The sequence below is a fragment of the Gymnoscopelus braueri genome (assembly GCF_963280865.1).
Source record: "Gymnoscopelus braueri genome assembly, chromosome: 3".
Lineage (NCBI taxonomy): Eukaryota > Metazoa > Chordata > Actinopteri > Myctophiformes > Myctophidae > Gymnoscopelus > Gymnoscopelus braueri.
Window position 1 is genome coordinate 19,693,929 of NC_137612.1, and position 13,183 is coordinate 19,707,111.

The following is a 13,183-nucleotide window of genomic DNA, read 5'->3' on the forward strand; positions in this document are numbered from 1 at the left end:
CAGAATATTGTTGGCAACTTTATTTTATATGTCAAAATAAGGTGATTATAATGGGACTTACAAAAACAGGGCTAGTTTCATCCATCAAGGTTATGCCTAATACAAGGGGCTACGCCATGGAAAGGGGAACACAGAGCTATGACATTGTAAGCCATATGAAAAGATTTCCCCTTTATACCCAATACATGCAGGTCGAGTACTTTTTTTTCTCTTTTATGTTTTTGTTCCCATTCAGGCATAATCCTCCTTGAGAAGGGCTTGAAATAATTCTGTGATGTAATAATCCATGTCTTACTAAAAAAGAAGAAAAGGGGATATATCTGTTCATGTTTCTGTTGATAAGTCAGCACCTGCTTACCCAAATGACTAAGAAATAACAATAGTGGGATAATGGCGTAATAATCACCAGCCGCTGGATTTTATGAGAATTTGTTCTAACAACCCCACTGTAGTAGCCGACATAAAATAATGCAAAATGTTGCTCTCGTTTTGACTTGCGTTTTTAGATTACTGTTGGTTTTAGGTGTCCTCATGATGGAGAAACCATGATTTAAGGCTGGAACTCTTCCTCACTTAACCCATTAAGACCTGAGGCGATTCTTAAAAATGTTTTCTAAATCCTAACAGTTTTTTGAAAAAAAAATAAAAAAAATAAAAAAAAATGTTTCAAGATTTTTCAAAAATAGCAGATCTACAAGCTCATAGCGCGGCACTCGGTGCCTCGCTATGAGCTTGTATATCTGCTATTTTTGAATAGCCAAAGACATCTAAAGTGACAGATGCGTTCCAGGTCTTAATGGGTTAATGTTTTAGGCTGGTTACAGTAGGTAGCAGTGAAATAATATATTGCCCTTACTTTTATAATGGAAATAATTCAATTAAACTGTTTACAAGTGTAGTGGAAACAAGTCTTTCAATTTTCCCATTTTCATGCAACGTGTGCAGCCATGTATTGAATACATCGATCATGGCCTCCCCTTATACCCTACAAGCATTAGCATTCATTACCTCCAGTATCAACTAGGCTATAATCTTATTAATTTCATATCCTATGGAATTTCCTTTGCTCTCATGAAACCTTCTTGAAAGCCAGCCAGTGCTAAGTCTTATAAATCATAAAAGAAGGTGAAGTATTGAGCAGCGGGTCAGATCTCATGAAAAAAGTCAATCCACTCATATACTATGTGTATCCAGGTCCAGAAAACCCTCTAATACTGTAATAATTAATGTAATATTAAGTGTAATACCTACTACTAAAATGTACTTCCCTTTAATAGTGTATTCACAGGATCCCATGGGTATTTGATTTCTATTCAAGGAAATACTCGCATGCATAGAACCAAAATGATGGACTATCCTAATAGAAAATATCAGACCATGGAGGGAGGGAGAAAAGAAAGAGAAAAAAATTGCAATAAGAGAATTTCTTGGAAATGTGGAATAAAAGCAAAAGAGGCAACCAACCTTTAAGTATGTCACCTGGTGAATCCACCCAACATTTATCCAGCTGTCTGTTCTGCCCTCACATATAGGTACTGTTGACAGTGGTGGAATGAATATACCATGTGTCACAGCATGTGTATGGTACATGCTATGACAGATACTGTGACCCTATGGACTAGCTCTGACATTTCCAATTCAAGGCATATTGTACCATGACGTTATAAGCATGTGTATGTACTCCATCATATGGCAAATAGCCAGTACTCTCACATGTTGGTGTATATGTTGTTGCCATAAAGGCAGAGACATACAGAAAAAAATATTATCCATTATTAAGTACATTCATACAATTTTAACAACGAGGCCAGTAAAAAGGCGTGTCACCCCGACTGCGTTTTCGGGAGGTAACGCAACATTCACAATATGTGTGTGTGTGTGTGTGTGTGTGTGCGTGTGTGCACACAGAAAGACAACCCCTATGTACTTTGTGCACGGATCTGTACATGCAACATGTTGACATAATGACAACCTGTTTCTGTTGCTGTAGTGCGATGGCAAGTGCATGATGTTGGTGTTCGTTTTCTTCGTGGCACGATGACTAGTTTGTATAAGAAAATAGTGCTTCTCCAGTCCACTTGTTGTCGTCGGTAGCATGACTTTCTAGTCAACACAGCAGTGAAATGCTTATGCACGAGTCCTGTGGGTGTGCATCTGCAGCCGTTGACATGGTAGGCTGTTTCACCTCATATGGTTAGTCATCCGATTGTGTGACCTGCCTACCTATGCATTGCGGGACTTGTCACGCGACAGGACACATTGGGTAGGTAACCAACCTGCGGGAAAATTCCTTGAGGCAGGAAGGCAGAGGCCGTGCTCCCAGAGGGCCCTGGACACTTAGCGGGATTTTTTTATTTTTCAAAAAGAACCAGGGCAAGGGCCTCATGCCGCCCCTCTACCCAGCCCAAGGCACCCCGATCCTGGGTACGGGGCTGGGTGGAGGGGACCCCCTCCGCAGGGACCTGGTGGTACTTTGTACTTTCGGAATTTTCAAAAAGAGCCAGGCGACACGCCGCCCGCCTCTACCCAGACAAGGCACCCCAATCCTGGGTACGGGGCTGGGTGTAGGGGACCCCCCAGTCGGCCATCCACGCACCTGCAGGAAAATTCCTTGAGGCAGAAAGGCAGAGGCCGTGCTCCCAGAGGGCTCTGGACACTTGACGTGATTTTTTTATTTTTCAAAAAGAAGCAGGGCAAGGGCCTCACGCCGCCCCTCTACCCAGCCCAAGGCACCCCGATCCTGGGTGCGGGGCTGGGTGGAGGGGACCCCCCAGTCGGCCCTCCACGCACCTGCGGGAAAATTCCTTGAGGCAGGAAGGCACAGGCACAGTGTTGATTTCGTCGACTAAAACTATGACGAAAAATGTTCGTCGACTGCCTTTTTTCACTGACGAAAACTAAATAAAAACTAAATAAAAACTAAGCTATGATGACTAAAACTAAGACTAAATATATTGACAATTTCGTCAACAAATAAAAACTAGGCTAAAATATTAGAGAGAGACTAGTGTACAAGAGATACAGTAGAACTAAAATACAAGTCATTTTATATTAGTTTGGTTGCGCTAGGGTGTGCATGCTGAAAATAGCAGATCTACAAGCTCACAACGCGTCGTGCTGCGACACGTTGTGAGCTTGTAGATCGGCTATTTTCAACATGCAACCGAGTGTAAAATCAGCCATTACGAGGCCATCAAGGCACCGCCAAAATACATTTTAGTCGACTAAATCAACTTTAGATGTAGTCGACTATAATCTTATGATATTTGCTGTCAAATTCAACACTACTCTACGCCACTCCCCTCTCCCTCTCCCTCTCCGGATAAACGAAGTACGCCTTCCTCTATTAAGGTGGCTGGATATGCTATTGTAATTAGTGTTTTTTTATTGGTACATTTTAGGGTAGTTTTAACAAAGTAGGTTCACTCCATTTTGCCGCCCATTCTATTAGTAATTACATGCTATTTATGTGTTAATTACAGTTTTTTAATTTGTAAATTACTGAGTGTAGGACCAGAAAATTTATATTTTTCAATCAAATTGTTGCTGATCAAACAGTAGCTATTGGTCTTTTTAGCAGCAATTTGCTGCAATGTTGTGTTGAGTAGTTTAGGTGTCCTTTCAAGTCATCACTTGTCCGCTGCCGACAAATGGCAAATCTTTTTATACTCACTAACTACCCACAATTAGCCTCTAATTTACGGGCTGCAAATTGACTCTGGCTTTCACATGCATTAACTAGGCAATATGCATAAGAAATTGTTTGCATTGAAAATTAAAGGCACACTACCGTTCACCATATTGTATCCATATATATGTTACAGGGAGATTGAAGAAGGAGCGCTTGTTTTCAGGCAATTCTGTAAAACCAACGCTAGGGGGCAATGCAAGCCAGACTTGTGTGTGTGTGTGTGCGTGTGCGTGCACGCACACACACACACACACACACATACATACATACATACATACATACATACATACATACATACATACATACATACATACATACATACATACACACACACATACACACATACATACACACATGCACGCGCCCGCGCACACACGCATTGTTTTAGTTTCTCCCTGACACACACACACAGTGATCCATGAAAATAACTATTCTGTCCCTATCGGTTCACAACTCGGACGGCGCTGATTCGACTTGCAGAGCATCGGCCGGTCAGCGCGGGCACTCGCTCTGTCTTCAATCTCCCTGGTTCTCCAATCTCCCTGTGACATATATATATATGCTGACAAAGCTTCATACATACTGTAATATCCCTCCAACTTGTTCTGTTCAGTTGTATTACTTAGCAGCACCTTGGCCTAGAGGGAATGTGCTTGCAACGTTTCACGGCAATCGCACGCTTGCGTTCATGATGGCATTTTGTTCAAAACGGACTTTAGGGAGTTTGTGCACAGTTTCACGTTGATCGGGTCAACAGTGCCGGAGATTAGCTGTTCACCGACAGACGGACGGACACACGGACGGACACACAGGGCCCGAAACATAGTCTCGGGCGCGCCTTCGGCCTGGCGGAGACAATTATGTACCTTATGGTTAGGATTGTGTGGAATCTTAACTACTTTGTGATAAAGAAACGTTGATACATGATCTTGTTTCTTAGAAAAGCACTGCTAAACATACTGTACTTTCATGTCCCAACCCACTGTGTTGCTTTAATTCTCAGAGTACAGCTTCTTCTCTGACTTATTCAGTATTCCTCCCTCAGAGTCTGTGTTCAACTGCATTCATCTCACTGCATTCCCTCATTGCACCCCATTTACATCCATACTTTAGAAATAGGCCACGCTGAACCAAAATACCTTTCAAGTTGGTTCCAAAAGTACTTAGACAGCATATAAATGTTGAGTTTGAGATTGGGGAATTAAACAATGTAATTCTGGTGTGTTTTCATTAGAGTGAACCACCAGCCAGGGAAATTATGTAAATCCTAGCTAGTCCCTCATACTACTTGGACTATAAATATGTCAAATCCATATTATAATGTTGTATCAATAAGTAATTAGTAATTGAGAGGGTAATTTGTGTTGTCATGAGTCATATTTCGATTGTGACAATTCCCATCCCCAAGCCCCCTTAAAATGTCATTGTTTTGGTTTCCTTTACCCAAGAGGCTGGACTGTGTTGAAAATGACTACCTCTGTGACACAGTGACAGTTTTTGAGGCCTACTGCCACAGTCTACAGAGATTCATGGCACACGGCAGTATAATTTATATTAGATTCATTTGGCAGAGCAGATTGGTTAATCCACGTAAATCAGCTTTCATCTGGCTTTAGTGTGCCAAGGTTCATGTCAGGACGCAGACACAAATCAAGCTTGACTAACTATGTGTTTGTTATTTATATGGGGGGGGTAGACACTACTGAGATAGCGACGCACCCCTCAGTACGCTACGATTTGGCCAGCTTCAGGTTAGCATAGTCATCTTACTGAAATATCACAGGTGGGTGTGGGTAGGAGAGTATAAAGATGACCTCATATGCTTGGCTAAATTTGCATTGCTCTTATATTTTGCCTATTTTGCCTTAAATGCTGTATATAGCATGAGGGACACTTACAGCTTTGTAATGTATTTGCATGATAACATCATAAGGTACAACATACAGCCAAATCATCTATTTGTTGTCTTCTTTTTTTTCTTCAAATGCAAAAAAGGCCTTTCAAATGCTTGGCAAAGCACAATCCATAAGTCGAGTAAAGTATTGTCTCAAGTCTCAAGCCAAGGCTGGTTCATCCTCTCGTTCAACTGTAGCTTCATTCATATTTCCCCCATATAGTACAGAACATATTAAACACATATCATATATTCTACTGAAAGTAAAATATGATATGTGTTTATACAATTGGACTGTACGGACTACTATACAGTAGTACCCTAGCAACCTGAACCTCAGTGTTGTCAAATAAGGCACAGCTGTCATTGTCTCCGGCTCTCCGCCATGCTGAAGGCGTGGCCGAGACTATGTTTTCGCCCTGTCCGTCCGTCCGTCCTCGTGTGTGTGTGTGTGTGTGTGTGTGTGTCCGTCTGTGAGAAGGGACCGTTGGACCGATTGGCGCAAAACTGTGCACGCACACTCCCTGGAGGCCAGAGCAGGACCTCTGCCCCAAATCTGTCACATCAGCCTGCCACCAGGAGGCTGATTTTTGCAACAAAAAAAATTTGGGTATTACTCCTACAGATTTTATCCAAACATCACGCAAATCGCTACAGATTATCTTTATAATCATGAGATCATTTCATATTCCATCCTGATTGGCTTCCAAAGTTTGCAGGACTGGCCTGTTTTGTACAAAATGCCTCAAATCATGAACGCAGCGATCCGTGACATTTTGCACGCACATCCCCACTAGGCCAAGGAAGAAATGCCATCCTGGCCCGGACCGCTGGCGTAGAGGTCTGGGCACCTAGGCTATAATGTAGCCTGAAAGCGCATCGTGGGTTCGAGTCCCATTCCCGACGATCTATGCTGCATGTCTCTCCCCATCTCTCTCTCACCGTTTCCTGTCGATCTCTACTTTCTTTTAATGATTTTTTGGGGCTTTTTATGCCTTTATCATTGATAGGACAGTAGGCTGACAGGAAATTGGGAGAGCGAGATGGGGAGCGATACGCAGCAAAGGCCGTCGGGATCGGGACTCTGACGCTGTCAGGCTAGGAATGCCATCCTACATTTTTCAAATCTGCCTCATGGTGGTGAGGCAGATTGTGTGTCATTCTGTCTGTGTACAGCTAATCTCCGGCACCGTTGGCTTGATGCAGCGAAACTGTGCACACACACTCCCTGGATGCCAGAGCAGAACCTCTGCCCCAATATTTTCCCATGGGCCTGTTATAGCACCATCAGGAGGCAGATTTGTGCAAAGCACAAATATTGACATCTAAAGTTTGCAGAAGTGGCCCGTTTTGAACAAAATGCTGCAAATCATGAACGCTTCGTCCGATTGCGGTGAAACTTTGCACACACATTCACACTACATTGAGGAACAAATGCCACCCTTTCAACACATAGTGCCACCAGGAGGCCGATGTTTGCTAAATATATATATTTTTTATTACTCCTACAAATGTTGTCCAAACATCACGCAAATTGGTACATATTATCTCTTTAGTCAAGTCATCAAGACGGATCTGTACGATTTTACACATTCCAGCCTGAGTGGTGAATTCCGAACATTGCTGGCCCACACTAACCTACCGGACCTGTCGGAGACCTGTGCACCGAGCAGCACTTTGTCTAGTTGAATACTGCAGTTAATTCTTTTCTTTACAGTAATGGATGGGCCATTTATGCGTGACATTTGTTTTTAAAAGTAATTTCCAGAGATTTTTTAAAGCAATGCTTAACACATTGAATGCCAAAAACGGTCCGGACCGTTTTTGAGGGTCCAAACGAGAAGTGCCGAAAACGGTCCGGACCGTTTTTGACCCAATTCTATTTTTATACATGTGGGCCACGTGGGGCGCTAAAACGAAACTTTGACATCACCCAAGCAGTTTCTGAGAAGAAGAGGCTGGATCTGGCTCCATGTCAAAAATCCTTCCGGTCGGCGTTTTCAATGTTATCTCCTTGATTAAAAGCTTAATATCTCCATTTCTTTTTAATGTGGTGGAAACGAGCCGTTTTCGATCGGCGATCACGCTGCAATGGAGGGTCGCGTTGGAAATATTATTGTTCCAGGCGTTAGTCGGGACCCTCCGCCGTCTCGCACGCACGCTTTGTTTACATGCACTTCCACGTCGGGGCTTCTCACAGCACGAAATGTATAACGCAAGTGGATGGAAGAAATGCTGGCACTCAACGTATAATATTTTAATAAACCTCTGGCACCCAATGTGTTAATAAGGATCGGTCTTGTACCTTATATCACAGTGTTCTGTTCACTTGTCTCTTTTTTATACAGATTGTGGACACGGAAAGGTATCAACAGGAGCCCATACATTGTGATTGGATGTGAGACTCTTTGACCCCACAATTGAAGATGATGTTGCTATGGAAACTGCTGGTACTGCAGTCACTTATGGGGTCTCTTGCAGGTAAAGTATGTTATTAAGAACTTTTGATGCATGCCTAAACGGTCTTTTTGTGAAGAGTGAGTCTTTATTCAGATGTATTTGAGGCAGGTTACGATTTGAAAGCCATAATTTGAAATGGAGCATCTGCGTATAGACTAACCGTGAGTGAACGTAATAATTTCCCCCATCTAGATAGATAAAGTGTGGGATTAATTAAACAAGGGAGTAATATAATTGTTTGTAAATAATTACAGGCAATATTGCCTCAGTGCGTTGTATCTGAGTTTCAGGTTGGCACTTGGAGATGGTTAGCTTTAACGTTGTGAATATTAATAAGGAGAGCGTGTTACAAATATTAAAGATGAAAATGTGAATTGACAGCGCTGTTAGAAATAAGTGTGATATTTTATATGGAGAGTGAAAGTGCAGTGAAATGGGATATTTTATCTGGAGAGTGAAAGTGCAGTGAAATGGAAATCTGTTTTCTGCACAGAGAGTACATTATACCACTTCAAAGAACAAAATATTTTATGAAGGCACAGTCGAGCACAATCAATCAATGAATCAATCAAGCAAGCAAACAAGCAAGCACATCTCATCATTTCAATTGTTCAAATATTGTGATTTCTAATGACTGCAACATTATTTAATAATCTTTGGTTGGCTGTTTTTCGTCATCTTATTGTAGTGAAAAGAGGTGCAGGATATTCATCTTTCAAACTGATGTATAAAAGGGGATATGAGTCAACTTGAGCACCATCACTGGGTTTTTAAAATGTCCGTCATTCGTTGAATGTGTGGTAAAGTTGAATTATAGCCTCATTATTGCCATGGTGCCCATTCCACCTACGGCTCTCTGGCATTGATCACATTTTGATGGAGGACTTTAATTTGTCTCCCTTACAAATAGGTGGGGTCAACAGAGAACACGTTGAATTACTCAAAGTGTTTAATCAAGAGGTATTATACCAATCAAGATGAAGAAAAGGCTCTATTGATGAGGTCACTGTTGTGGAAAACCCTCCTACTCATTACTCAACACACACTTACCGACCTGTTCTGCACCTTTTGCCCTGCCCTGCACATTAAATTAAATCACATTTGACTTATTTAATGGGAATCCTTGGCCATGGGCTAGCTATTCCTGGGCAGACATTTTAGCACTATCCCAATAGCAATCAATCCCACATGATCTCACAGCAAGCAGCTGGTGATAATTGACCAGAATGCTATGAGTGTTCATGGAGATGATAGCCCATAGAGATCACTTCTGTAAACTACTGCAAGAAGGTTAACTTGCTGATAACCTTTAGACATCTTTTAAATTTAACAATTGTTGAATACCTATACAATAGTGTTAGTCCAACTTGCTTTGATGCTCAAGATCCAACTGTTTGTTGACCTCATATTCATTGTGGTATTACATATTCAAAGTAATAATATTGTAGCCACAATTTAAGCCAAAACTTCAAAGTGACGGTGTCTGAATATTCATAATTAAATGTTTAGCATAATTGAATGGCTGTCATTATGTCATTATAAGAAATGTAGGTCAAAGAGTTGAAAATAGAGCCACACACGATCCCCTTTCCAGCTTTTTATTGCAGAACTAGAGAAAGTGCTCTGCCAGGTCAGCGAGGTTATTGTGGGCCAGCAATGTTCGGAATTCGCCAATCAGGATGGAATATTACAAATCGGACGGATCCGTCTCGATCACTTGACTATAGAGAAAATGTGTACCGATCTTTTAGGCTTGTAATCATAGGGGAACTTATTTTGGTGCTATATGCACAGTGTCTTTAAAAGCGATATATAGCGCCTTTGTCAATTGGTGCTATATAGAACCATTAAAAGTGCCTAAACTAAGCAACACCTAGAAGAACCGCCATTTGTGTGTTTCACAGACTTGTGAAACTGGTGTGTCCTTAAAAGACAGAAATTAACATTTTAGAACTTTTTAATCTGCAAGTGGGAGCAAAGAACCAATTTTCAACTATCCAGTCCGTCGCTGTTAAAAATTAATGATGGCTACAAACTGACTCTTGAAAGAAGAAAGAAAGATGCATCTTATGCCTTCAACAGGCCCTCATGAGAGGTTTTTAGTGTAACGGAATTGTACAGTTTTTTTTTAACCTATGGAATACTCAACAGCTTTGAGTGTTATAAACATTATCTGACATTTATCACTGCTAGTAGAGATATATCAATCCACACGTCAGACTCATTGTCATGAATTAGTTATTTTATAAGTTGACAATAAAAGGAAGGCTATATCTTAAAATGTTTTACCTGCTTATTCACAGGCTGACGAGTTCATCCTCTCCTCTCCTCTCTTTTCCTCTCCTTTAAATCCTATGTTAACCAGTCATTCCTTATAAAACAAATAAGGTGTTTTTTAAAGTAAACATTTTCAAGTAAGCAAAGCAAATACATATTTTCCTCCTTTGAGACACGTTATGCCAGTATGCTGTGTACTGTTTCAGGTCACTGCTCTTGATGCATAGTTACCGTATGCAACGGTGAATTATGAGGCAGACAGAAAAGGTCAAGCAGCCTACTCAATGTCAGCTGAAAAAAGCAAAGATGCATAGCTAAAGTGTGTGTGTGTGTGTGTGTGTGTGTGTGTGTGTGTGTGTGTGTGTGTGTGTGTGTGTGTGTGTGTGTGTGTGTGTGTGTGTGTGTGTGTGTGTGTGTGTGTGTGTGTGTGTGTGTGTGTGTGTGTGTGTGTGTGTGTGTGTGTGTGAAAAGATGCATAGCTAAACTGAGAGAGACTGTGTGTGTGTGTGTGTGTGCGCACGCTCGCACGTGTGTGTACATTTGGTACAGTACATTTTCTCTGAGTCACTCTTCCCAGTTTGCACCACTGCCCTAAATGCACTCACATGCTGGCTCCGGAATCTTTGATTTCCTGCTTGTTGCCTCATTTTATTCTAACATGATGATGGCAGCAGCACCCCCTTCACTTCCATTTACTTCTGTTAGACACTTTGCACCCACAGTACAGTAGCAGCTTTCCCCCCAGATTTTGGGTGCTGCTGTCACAGAAGAATTTTGATTTCTTCACCCCTGAGATGCTTTCTGGAGCAGATTAACGGGGTTGGCCGCCCAGGCAGGCTCAGCATTTTACACACACACACTCACACTCACACTCACACTCACTCACACTCACACTCACACACCCGCATAGTATATACCACCGCACCTCATACCTAAATACACTTCCTTGCACAACTAGGCCTGTATACACAGAACACTCAATATATATATTTGTTCATGCCTCATGGGTGAAGAAGGACTCTTAAAGGACGCAAAGTAGGCGCCTGTGGTTAAGTGGAGGCTAATTGTGTTTCCACATATGATGTATGACTATTCCAACCTTGGAAGCTCTGAAGGTTTTAGTGTAGTCGACCACAGCTTTGACAATATTACTACATTGTGGAGGAGTAGTACAATTGGAACTTTAATGCACCGTCAAGGATGCATAACATTAGCCTTATCAACAGCTACAATACAATACTTCTTCTGTAGGCCTGTGAAATTTAGTACCTTGATCAGATGTCCCAAAACATAATTTTGGAGTCACAAATCATCATCTGAGACGATGGAAGATGAGTTGGCATGCTAGGAGGCAAACTATTTACCATTGACTGAGGACTTTCTCTCCAAAGATCAACTTTGTACACATCTTCAGTAAATATTTATCTACAGTAAATAGGCAATGTGTATTCCTGTCACCTAGCATTTCACAAATTTGAATAATTGCATTCTGCATAAAGTCTCTAACCCCTTCTTCGTGATTATCTTTGCTGCTGTATTGTTGACATTCATTTTTGAGTGCAAACCAGAATGTTGCTGTCACTTTCATGGCTTAGCTGAGTTGTAATCTATCAAACAGAAAACAGAAGGGGCAGTCATACACAGTACAATCCTCCGTGTGAATTTAAACATTTGTAACTCAGAGATTTGATTGTGTGTACACAACATCATGTATCCTCTACATTCAATTGTCAGATTTATTTTAAACAGGGATCTTCTGTGTTTTGGTTTGAAGCAAGAATACGTTTTTTAAACCTTAGGGTGTGTTTACACCGAGATGTGTCACAAACACTTCAAACACACCTTGGCAAAAACTATGGATCGGCATCAAAACACGAAGGAGCGGTGCAACTCTGTGCCTTGCTCTGAAAAGTGGAGAATATTATAACTTGTATGTGCATTTAAAAAACTCTTTAAGTTTTCCTGAGTGTCTTTTATTTTAGGTAAAAACTAGGCCTTTTTTACTGTTTTTTTCTCTTCTGTTTGTACCCTTTTAGTAATGCTTATATGTGCTCTTTTTTGTAATGTTGCTTGTTTTCTGTATGGGCGCTACGGATGGAAATTGGCATTCTTGCTAAATCCGGTGTATTTACTGTGGTGTTCATTAATATGCGCTGTCCCGTCCAAATAAACATATGAATAAATAAATGACGTCCTAGTACAAGAGAGGAGCGCGTGCCAGGCCATAGGACCATACAGTAGGACAACATTGGTTTTGCTGGTGACGCGTTTATAGTGACATGTCTCGGTGTGATCACCCCCTAAGCAGCAATGACCAATTTGCTCAAGGCTTACATCAACAGTTCAATGAGCAATGCACCAATTATCAGATTGAAATAATATATAATAGTTTTAAAGTATGTAAATACGGCTAGAGAATTTTCAAGAATGGCTATTTCTTATCTCCATACCAACAGTACTCTGCAGAGATAGTAAAGGAGTTCTAGACCTTAATGACAAACCATATAAGACAAAATCACGTCTAACAATAAAACTATTCTTATATTGGGGTCCCAGAGATTGTAATCTTATCAAAAGGGTGTCTGTGGCCTAAGGCATAAAAGAGGTCCTTGAAATAAAAGGGTTAAGAATCACTTCTGTAGCAAAGGCATTTTCTGGCCCATGCTTATGCTCTCAGATAAAATATTTATCTGAGAGTGGAAGATTCATTAAAGGGAAGACAACTTTTTCCTTTTTTATGTATGTTTATTTACCCGGGGAATGTTCTCTAGGCACACTTTTGCACAGACGCTATGCTCACTCAGTTTGCACACATCAAAAACCTTAGAGCTGCTGCTCTGCATGATCAAAGTCTTATACAT

General features: G+C 41.2%; 1 protein-coding gene across 1 annotated transcript in view; it reads left to right on the forward strand.

The window, feature by feature from the left end:
- Positions 1–7,973: 7,973 nt before the first annotated feature.
- Positions 7,974–13,183, forward strand: part of cntn4 (contactin 4) — a gene marked incomplete at its 3' end in the record, with an annotated part of 172,521 nt that continues 167,311 nt past the window's right edge. Inside the window, exon 1 of the mRNA XM_080424933.1 lies at positions 7,974–8,066. Within this exon, the coding sequence (XP_080281059.1) occupies positions 8,012–8,066 (55 nt within the window). The 5' untranslated portion in view covers positions 7,974–8,011. The remainder of the gene's footprint in view (positions 8,067–13,183) is intronic.